General features: G+C 39.0%; 1 protein-coding gene across 1 annotated transcript; it reads right to left on the bottom strand.

The window, feature by feature from the left end:
• Window positions 1-292: 292 nt before the first annotated feature.
• Window positions 293-10503, bottom strand: LOC137970474 (axin-1-like). Its single transcript, XM_068816988.1, has 7 exons — window positions 9198-10503; window positions 6199-6357; window positions 5595-5682; window positions 4708-4857; window positions 3272-3939; window positions 2041-2391; window positions 293-648 (listed from the first exon to the last, which is right to left on the bottom strand). Exons 1-7 carry the CDS (start codon window positions 10154-10156, stop codon window positions 519-521), a joined length of 2505 nt encoding a protein of 834 aa, XP_068673089.1. The 5' UTR covers window positions 10157-10503; the 3' UTR covers window positions 293-518.
• Window positions 10504-10686: the final 183 nt, after the last annotated feature.

The raw sequence follows: 10686 nt of genomic DNA, 5'->3' as shown, positions 1-10686 counted from the left end.
TCGTTTAGTCGAAGAGCAATGCGACAGTTTAGGGATTTTCAACAGATCCTGTAAAGAAGATGGAACGAGTTTCAAGCCTACCAGTCCCAGAGAGTTCAAGCTCCACTTTGGTGAATAGTTGTCAAATATCAAATCGATGCAGTCAGCAGATTTTGTAATGAAAGGCTTTGGGGTCTTAAGGAAAGGCACAAGTCTTCGACCTTAGACAACACTGCGCGATAGAACTGGAAGGAGATCCTAGGAAAATACACTGCGGTTTGACACTGGCGTAAGATGGAGACAAGCACTGTTTATGGAAAATAATATTTTAATCTTGGTAACCATAAAATTATACAACATTAACGTAGCATTTACAAATATATTATAGTCTATGTACAAACCTAACGCCAATTCTCTGGCACTCCAAAGGGTAATTTGTACCCTGTATTCTTTATAATATTTAAAAATCATTTCTGAATATAAAACATTCAGTATTAAAAGTACAATTTCTCTTTAAAAATGATAAATATTTGGTCAATTCAAGAGTCTGCCCTTTCGACTTTTCCCACTACTTTTCCATCGAAGGTCGGCAAAACAACACTGTCATCTTTCACTTCTTCGTACACAACTTCACAGTCTCTGTCTTCAGTTGATCTCTTAAAATAAAATCTGGAAAAAGAAAATGCGAAGATGGCCTTGAGTTAGAACAATTACCAATAATAGTATAATTTTCCAGTGTTTTCGTTCATTTCAGCTTTTCAACCCATTTACCCCTTAGAGTGACGCTTAATAGATTTTAACTAACGCCAGACGATTTTACTCGTCAAGGGGTTTGGCCGGGGGGGGGGGGGGGTGGGTGGGTGGGTCCTAGGGCGTTTTAGATGTGAATGGTTAAGGTAATGAGCATGTTCTCATTTTCAAGAAGAGCAGACAAAAAGTCACCAGAAAGATTATCCAAAGAAAAGAACGTTTACGACAATTTATTACTACTGCTTTAACCAAATATCACAACCTTGAGTAAATCATCTTAAAAATTGGGCCACAGATGCTTCATTAAAGGCCGGTGGATAAGTGACAGTGACTGTCCGTCAGTTTCAATCTCTGAAGAGATTTCAGTATTTGCCGTCGTAACTGTGAATAGGCTCACTCTAACTAAGCACATCTAGTTAAAAGATGTGTGAGAAAATCTCGTCCAACGTTTAACATGAAGTATATTTTATACTGTGAATACTGACATACGGTATCCCCTGGATACAGTTATCTGACCTTTGACCTACTGGGACCTGAACAGTAAAACCCGCTATGTACATAAGTGAGTCTATGATTTAAGAGCAAATGAACAAACTTCAATAGGCATCAAGTGCTTGTTAGCACAGCTTCAAAATAAAAAAAATATTGCCTACAGTGGCACTTGCAAAAGGTAGTTAGAGTGCAATAATTCATTGTCAACATTTTTACTCGATCCTTAGCTCATTTAAAACAAGGTACTTATGACATTACGTGGAAATTCACATTTACAGCACAGCTTGATGAAAATGGTACACCTACAATGTGTATTTCAACACAGGGTGTAATTTCAGTGAAGATATGGCACACAAGGTTTGTGGCAGAAGCTTAAATGGGAAACTTTCGTGAGTAACAGTATACAACTAAATTCAATATTTTTCAAAATAGTAGATATTGAAAAATGCATGACCAAGATCTCCTAAAGTTGCAGGTAGAGGTACATGTAGATAACAGAGACAATGGATCTTCATAATTGACAATATGCAAATCCAATGACATTATTTCAATCCACACTTTGGAAGAAAACAACTTGTTACCAAACATAGGGTCAGTTTTAACCTTGATTGACATCAACTTTATGAAGGCCAAATATACTAAAAATTAGATTAATCACAATAGAATGTTCACAAGCTATGACAAAGGGACATGTTCTCCGAGCTAATCAGTAAAAAGTTTGACAACTGAGAACACTCAGACTGAGTACAAACAACTTTGGAATAAAACCCATCACACCAACAGCAAAAATCTGTGAGTAATAAAAGGAATGAACCTCACCTATAACTTCCCTTTCTTGGAGGTAACAAAGTCTTGAAGTGTCCCAGTGTAACACATCTTCCAGGAAGTGTTGTCCTATATGGAATTGGCTCTCCCCACAAAAAGTATGTTATTATAATTTCATCTTTATCCTTGCTTTTTTTGTCAGAACCAGTGAAACCACTATCTTTACTGGCAGCATCACAATGAGACACAGATGACATCATGGACCCTGCCATAGAGGGTGCCCTCTCATGGGGGATATGAGATGAATGTCCATAACCTGAGGACTCCATTGTCGAGCAAGCAGATGATGCACTATTCTTTCCTCTGTGTGATGATGTTTCCACATCCTTTCCAGCAACTGAAGGCCTGAGAAGAAAATCATGAAAACTTTAAACAGTAACATTCACCAAGGTATGTTTTTAATACGTCATTAGGCCATTAATATACTGTAAACCCTTGCCTGCTGCAAATAAATAATTCGGTTTGTTTGCTTTTTAAATATTGTTTAGCTTGTCACTTCTCCAGCTTACTGAACTGGTTGGAGACAAAGTATTCTGGTCGCAAATACTTGCCAACTTAGCCCTGTAATTACATTGTATAGCTCTAATATTCAATCTAAACCATGACATTCTACACCACAAGCCAGTAAGTAAAACACAGCTGAATTTGTTCTCTAATTACTGTCTTTCGACTTCAAAGTCGTCTCTTGGAAATAAATACTCTCTCTTTCAGCTTTGAAACGGCATGTTAACCTTGATAATATGTTTGGTATATCACAGAGAAAAAAGAATTTACTTTGTGAGCGCTTGTGCAGCCGACAGTGTTTCCGGTCACTCTTAACGGATTTCAGCTAACAGTGAACGAACATAGCATGAAATTTGAGTTTGCTTTTATTTATTGGACTCCAAATCATGGATCATCATGGATGAATTTTAAATTGCTTTTCAGAAACCATCTTTAGTCCAGACTTAAACAGAAAAAGCAAAGAGTCAAAAGTCTGTTGAAATCTCTGGGTGTGAGAAATACTGCGCATATCATCACATGACAGTGTCCTATTAATGAGCCCATCAACAGCTGAACCACCCCCACTGACAAGTAAAATCCTCTGGCATCAGACAGAGTAAAATCTATTAAGTCTCATTCCAAGGAGTCAATGGCAATGACTTCACTTGGCAAACCTACAGCTGCAAAACTACAAATGTGTCTCCTGAGATTATCTAATGCAAAAACAGGCAGGAGTTGTTACCTCTGCTTCGGATGGTGCTTGCTCCGTCTCTCAGCCCCTTTAACTTCAATCTGTAATCTCTGTTTGGCTCCCTCCAAAACAGAAGATGGATGTGGCACTGGAAGAGGGGGCATTAAAGGATCTGATGCAATTGGCTGACTGGGTAAATGGCGAGAACTCTTGTCAGTCTGCCTAACCGAACTAGCTGTTGATTGCTTACTGCTCTTTGAGGTATTTCTTGTTGACAGTGAATGATGACGATGATGCTTTGACTCCCTCGGCGAGCCTTGCTGAGCTTGTTCACCTTCCTCCATCCACTGCATTATGCGATGATGATTGACAGGTAGGAAAGGAATGTTATCATCCCTTCGTCCAGGGTGTGTCTCCCATACATTACTTTCCTGCACAGACTCATTTTTTTGCACTTCAACAGGGACTTGCAAAGTCTCTGGAACTGATGGTTTTAACTTTTGCGATTGCTGTGGCATGTTCGGTTGAGTGTATGTATCTGAAGCTTCTTGTGCTGTAAATGTGCTTGGAACACAGCCCTCCACCCCACCACTGACATTTTCGTACTGATCCTTGTAAGATGTTACAGCTTCAGGAACAACAGACATTGCCATGGTGCTGAGAGGAACTTTTTTATTTGAAGCTTCAATGGCTTGCTGAAGAATTGATTTCTTAGGCATCTATAAAAAATAAATTCTTTTGTGTAATGCTGCATATCTGAACTATTATTATTGTTATTATTACAAATAGAAATGGGTAACACTAATTTGGTGGGTCTAATTTTTAAGTTCCTGCACAATAACTAACACATTTATGCAGAGACTCAGACTATTATGTACTCTTCTTTATGAAAAAAAATTAGTCTCTTGAGGGGCGCTCTTTCTGTGGAATGTTTTCGAAGCTGTACAGAAGATTTGCAGCATGTGTTTTATTGGGTCTAGAACCACTCTGCTATGTCTAGTGTTCTTAAACCTGATAAAACACTGCTGTTTGTTTTTTAAAGTCTAATTAGGGGTGTTTTATTGGGTTTAAAGTACACGCATGTGATGTTTTATCCCCGCACCAGTGGCTCAGTTGGTTGAGCACCAGGCTGCCATGCAGCAGGTTGTGAGTTTGACAACACTCAGCGTCTTTAAATAACTGAGGAGAAAGTATTGCCTTCGTAGTGACATCTTCAAATGATTAGATTCTCAAGTCTTCTCAGATAAGGACGATAAACTATAGGCCTAGTCTCACAACCCTTCAATGTTCACAATCCTGTGGTTCGCAAAAGAACCCACACACTATTCACAAAGAGTAGGGCATGGAGTTCCTGGTGTGGTGGTCTGTCCTCTGTGGTGTATCGTGCTTGGAACGAGAGCGTTTCAACGAGTTACATCTTTTAAGTTCCTTGTGGGTAAATAAACTATAACTATATGACTCTCTCTTAAATCAACAATGTTGCACACCTCAAAATGAGAAGAAAGGTTGCGAGCTTCCCTTTCCTGAAGTTCTCGCTCTAGTATAACTCTCTGTAGTTTCTCTGTGAGAACCCTAGCAAATTCTGGTGGATTACTTGCCAAAGGATGTCTGGCCTCTTTTGGAACACGCTGTGTACGCTGAAAAAACATGAAGATAATTAATTAACTTGACTCTATTCCAGTTCTTCTTCTTTCCCCCAGCCTGTGAATTTTTAATATTTAAGTGCTACTATGATCAAAAATCTTCCTAATTTTCTTCAGAGTTTGAAAGTGTGATCCCTGACTGGCAAAATTTTGAGCTTTAAGTGTAACTTTTGGATTTTACTCGCGTTCAAAAACTGACTGATTGGGCTTTAGAGGGTTGAATCTAGGGAAAAGCAATGTAATTTACTCTCAAGAGTTTAACATTCTGATCGCAAGAAACTCCTATGCTGCATATTAATTCAGCTGAGTACACACACATTGCCTTCTTAAACTAGTGAGTCTTTGTCGTCATTTTCTCCTTGATCCAGCTCTTTCAAGATTTTTAAGTTAGTAATGGTGAACCATTAAATAGGAAAATTCCACTTAAAATAAACAGGTCTCTTTTTGAAATCAAGCCTTCACACTTAGTGTTTAGTTTAAAAAGTTTGAAATCCAAAGAAAAAGAAAAATGATTTTTTTGGTCATAGTAAGTTGTACTTTTAAGACGTGTGCGAGAATGAAAGCTTAAAATCACTGGAAATGAAATGAATAATTGCATCTCGATCCCAAGTTCCCACTAAATCCACTTATTAGCCTTTTGCCTCCTGTGAGGAAATATCAGCCACATTATAGCCTTGCATCATCATCTTATTCATGCCAGAAAAAAACACTTAGACAGATATGTTACTCACGGGAACAAATGGCAAATGATTATAACCAGCAGACTTTTTACGGGATGAACATTTGTGTCTTCCCCCGCTGCACCTGGATGATGTATCACTGCAATAACAACAACAGTTAAATTCCCTTTTAACAATGAACACACAAACACAAAAGCAAACCAACAATACCCCAATTTTACCATTCTTGGCTTTCTACAATACTAAAGTGTTATAATAAGCTACAGAATACAAAAGTGATACCCAAACTTAATACTAAACCAAAAGATTAAAAGTAAAATTGATTCCCAAATGTTTCACATGTAGGTTGTCACAGAGAAGCCTGGTTACCATAAAGTCATGCCTCTTGGGAGAAAATGTTGAGTACCCTTGGTGTATGTCACTTTTTTAGGTTGATTCAACAACAGTCCACTTGAGTCGAGTGCTCAAATCATGCAGAAAAAGCCTCTCCTACCCACGGTGGATGTTGAGTAGATAAAAAAAGGGTCAAAGGATTTGTTGCAATAAAGCTTTGGTTTTCCTGACACTCATCTATCTGCCCTTCTCTAGCCTTAACATAAATACAGATGATATAAGTGAGTAAACTAACAAAGCACCCATCTGGGTTCTAACTTACTCTGTTAAGGCACTATCTGTCACTGAGAGCGTATCTTCTGTCATAGCATCACTTGATAGACTTTGGTTCTCCGATTCTATCCTGGAACCCACAGGAGCCGTAGGGTAATGATATGCAGAAAGGAGCTGCTTTATCGGAACTTGGCAGTGTAGTAGACATCTAAGGAGTTAATTTAATGTTTCATTCATTAGTTTTACATTTCAAAGGAGAGATGTATGTATATTGCCAGTACTCAAACCATAATCTTCTACACCACAGAAATCTTAGTTACCTATTTATACAGTATTTTGTAAAAAAAAAAACACAACATTCCCAACTTGGCAGCCATCCAATATTATAAGCCTGGCCTTAGAAAAGATTCCGCAGACAATCCGAAGATAAATATTGCATTATATTGTTTGTTAATATTTAGGGGAAAATGTCTATTTTAGTGTTAACTTATTTTTAGTTCCTTCGATGTTGGTACATGTAAGTCATCTTCAGTTACCCATACCAATCACTGAAACCAAAATTCCATCAGATGCACACAAGTTTTTAAGTCAAGAAATGTACTTGCAAATGAACTAAGCGCAGTAGTGACATCCACATGACAATGCTCAACATATCTCATTAATATATCCCCAAAAAGCTACCCAAGTACTTTAACATCGCCCTATCATTCATACTATTACTATTGGGATACAATGTGATGCTTTCTTCCCCCCTTTCTTATAGCTGAAGTGAAATTTATTTTAAATTGGAGTGTGAGGTTGAGTTCAGAAACTGGTAAGAGCTATTATCCACTTGGACCAAGTAAGATCTAAATGAATTATTTTAAGAATACATCCACTGGCTCTAGTTAATTACAGATATCACGCTCCAACACACAGCAATTGCAAACCCAGAAAACCCTGTTAATGACTGCAATTTGCATCCCGATCATTCTTGAAGTATGCAATAACAGTTTAAGTGTTTAAACATGTGCTTTCTCTGATTTAAATTCCAGAAGGGAGAAATTCTACACACTTCCTGGACTTGAAATAGGATCGGATCATAAATCCAATGAAAGATCAAAATTCTCCATTACTTACAAGCATACCCTTAATCAAAAGTGACAAAACTATTATTTTCCCTTTGAGGATAAAATTCTGATCTCTGATAGCAGCAGGGGTCTAGAAAGAAGTTGTTGCACCATGAGAAGTCTACAAGCAAATTGTCTAGCTTCAAGAGACCACTTCTTAGAGAAAGTGTCTTAAAGAATAGGTCTAGTAGATCCACTAAAAGTCAACCATGCAAAAATTATCCAAAACAATCAAGCGGAACAAGTAAGAACATTCATGGCTTGTTGACCCCAAAGGAACCAAAACATTCTTCTTAAGATGCAAGGTCATGCTTGGCTGAATCCCATTCAAAGAAACAACTTTCTCAAGGGTTAAAAAACACAAGGCTTTGAAAACAATTTCAACAGCATTTTCAACAAGAAGCAAAACCCTCTCTTGAACAAACAAGCAGTCTTTGCCCACAAAAAGCTAATTCAATTGAGCAAAACCAGTAGCAATATTCTCTCCTTTGTAGCCCATTCGAAGTTACGAAACACAAATGCACCACACTAATTTCTAAAGGGAATTTTTCTGCCGTTTTGCTCGGGAAGTTATCAAAGAACAGAATGTTAATGCACGTTATAACAGATTCTTTCGGTCATAAATTCCACAACTTTCCACTTGGTAATGTCTGTTTGTCATGTTTTTTTGTTCTGATGCAAGAATTCAGCATTAAAGAAACCAATCAACCGTGGGATTAACAGGAAAACCATTTGAAAACGACAACAGGAGCAATGCACGAGAAAATGCAATCAGCTCTACCGATCATTTTCATTAACCCGATACTTCTTCTCGAGTGTCAAGCCCCCGACTGGAAGCAGTGGCTGAGGAATTCACACCCTCTCCAAATTACAAGTACTTCTGACCAAACTACACAATAACAACATACAACCAACTTGTTTACCGGGATAAGCTGATGAACACTACACCCGAAATAAAGCAATATTCGACTCCGAACTACAGAGCGAAGAATCATTTTTCTACATGGTGATTTTATTTTGCTGGAAAAAATGATAGATTTAACGCATTTTCCATCTTTTGCCGGTATGTAACCACAGAATCTCCGAAATTAAAAACGTCATCTTTAAATGCCACAAAATAGTAATCTTACGTACAATTTCATTCCAGTTCTTTGCTCGACCACTTATGAATTTTACACAGCGCAGAACATCTTAAGCCACATAGATGAATGGTGTTCATTTCGAGAACAAAAACAACAACGTTTAGTGTGAAGGAGAATGGCACTTACACATGTCGCTTCACCTATTCTAATTTCATCTGGAGGTCAGACAAACAAGATCACAGCCACTGTTTGAAAGCTCGAGAATTGCAATTAGAAATATCTCGAACGGAAAAAACATGGATGAAAGGCCTTGCTGCAAATAACTGCACATGCAATCGAGTTGGTTAAAGTTCCAAACAAAGGATCAGCATTCCTTGGAAATCATCAATAATCTCAATTAAACGGTACAGTAGACTCGCATTTTGCAAACATTCTCCGCCGAGTTGGCAAACTCACCAATATAAACTTAACCTTTAAAAAATTAAATGAATCAAATGCTCGAGACAAGAGAAGCAATATCTGTGTCTAATAAGTAATCCTTGAGAAAGTAGCTCTAATCTCTTACGAAGCAACCAAAATAAATCAATCGACTTCACGCTTTCATTAACTACAAAGTCGTGCTGATTATCGTCTCGAAACAACACAAAGTAAATTGCAATAACATCGCTTAACATCTACCAATCGTATTTGAAAAACACTGAATATAAATTGTCGCTGATAACTGCACTCTACAACTGTCAGAAGACTCGATGAGATATTTCAAGTGTACAAATCCGCCAAAAAATCACAAGACATCGCCCGGCTATGCTCACAATAAAAAGCGGTTTGTTTTGGCAGAGACTGAACGAATCACTCACCTTGCATTGTGTTCATCCGAACCCGATTTTTTGCCACAATGAGACAATCCTTTCACACTTTTGTTACGATGTTCAAATTCAAACCGATCACCACCATCGTCCTCAATCTCTTCAAATCCTAAGACCTTTTCCTCCGGCAGAGTCGGCAGATATCCAGCATGAAATCTTGCCGTCTGTTGAGAAAACCTGTCACAAATATCTCTGGGACTTTCAACGCCGCTCTGAACACACTCCTTGTACAGGGTTGAGTTCATGAACCTCGGGAAATGATTATTTTTCAAATCAGCCATGATTTCTGATAAAGCTTCCTCAAAAAGTTCACAATCGACAGGATGATCATTGACGTGCTGCGCTATTTTGCCTTTAGTCGAATCGCTGATTTCCAAAACATCATAACTCCCGGCGCAAATAAACTTCTGGAAAATCGCTTTAGCGGTAGTTCTCATTTCTGGTGAGGTGGGCGCCATTCGCTTAAAACTTTCGGACGCTCGCCAGAAATCCAAAATAATTTCACTATTTTCCTGTCGTAGAAATTGATAGAAAGAGCTGAACCCTTGGCAATCCATAAGCATATTACTTAAGCTGGTCGGCCATCGCTCGCACTGTGGAGAAGAAGCTACGCTACCTTCTGGCTCAAAACCCAACGGTGCGATTTTCTCTTCGTCTGATTCCAGTCCAGAATGACCGCGCACCGTGATCGATTCCTTTTTCGAAACCCTTCTCGGTGTCATTCGAGGACTCGCAAGGAACGATTCTTGCTTCAAAGACGATGGCAAATTTCCCTTCGATCGATCTGAGTCCTTAGAATCTTCGCCAGTTGGAGGGGGTCGTATGCTTGTGGGGCATTGGGTCGCTGATCCAGCTTGTAATGTTTCACGTGTGGTAGATTTCTGTTGTGATTCTTTGAAACCATAATAACCCTTTCGAGAGCCTTTAGGAAGCGTTTGCTCCAACTCCATGGCTAGGAATCGCCAAGAACTGCGGACCACATTCAGCCGAGATGAGCTAACAGGCTGTTATTCTGTTGTTCCGTCGGATCTTTACCAAGAGAATGGCTCGCAGAGATCAAACGAAAGCCGCGGTGAGCCCTCAAAGCAAATATTCAAATACATATATCACTTGCGACGCTCCGCTGAACTGCTCAAATGTGCCTAGTCTATGATCACTAAAAAAAACTGAACGATTGAATGCCACAGGATCGACGATCTTGACGTGTATGTATTGGTCTTGAAGAGTTTCTTGCGCGAGAAAAGCTACGCAGGGCTCGAAAGCACTCTGCATTTGGGTTCTAAGTGTTTTCAAGTGCGGTAAAGGTTGCAGAGCTACTTCAAACGAAGCCGCTACCATAAGGCGGCGAACAAACGATCAATCCCTCGGGAATAAACGTCACAACGGTGCACGAGACCGCGCCAATCAGAACGCGCGCATTGGTGCCTTGGGTGATACCACGTGCTTTATGCTAAGTTCACACATGTTGACGATGGCTCTA

Source organism: Montipora foliosa, chromosome 9 (genome assembly GCF_036669935.1).
Source record: "Montipora foliosa isolate CH-2021 chromosome 9, ASM3666993v2, whole genome shotgun sequence".
Classification (NCBI taxonomy): Eukaryota; Metazoa; Cnidaria; class Anthozoa; order Scleractinia; family Acroporidae; genus Montipora; species Montipora foliosa.
Note: the sequence above shows the minus strand (reverse complement) of the source record. Positions and strands in the feature narration are given on the sequence as shown.

What these genes read in the sequence shown, in the direction of transcription:
- LOC137970474 (XM_068816988.1), bottom strand. Translation starts at nt 10,156, where the DNA reads ATGGAGTTGGAGCAAACGCTTCCTAAAGGCTCTCGAAAGGGTTATTAT. An exon ending in ACCTTTCTTCTCATTTTGAG is followed by an intron (nt 3,940 to 4,707) that starts GTGTGCAACATT and finishes TATTTTTTATAG; the next exon opens with ATGCCTAAGAAATCAATTCT. An exon ending in CCAAGAAAGGGAAGTTATAG is followed by an intron (nt 649 to 2,040) that starts GTGAGGTTCATT and finishes TTCTTTTTCCAG; the next exon opens with ATTTTATTTTAAGAGATCAA.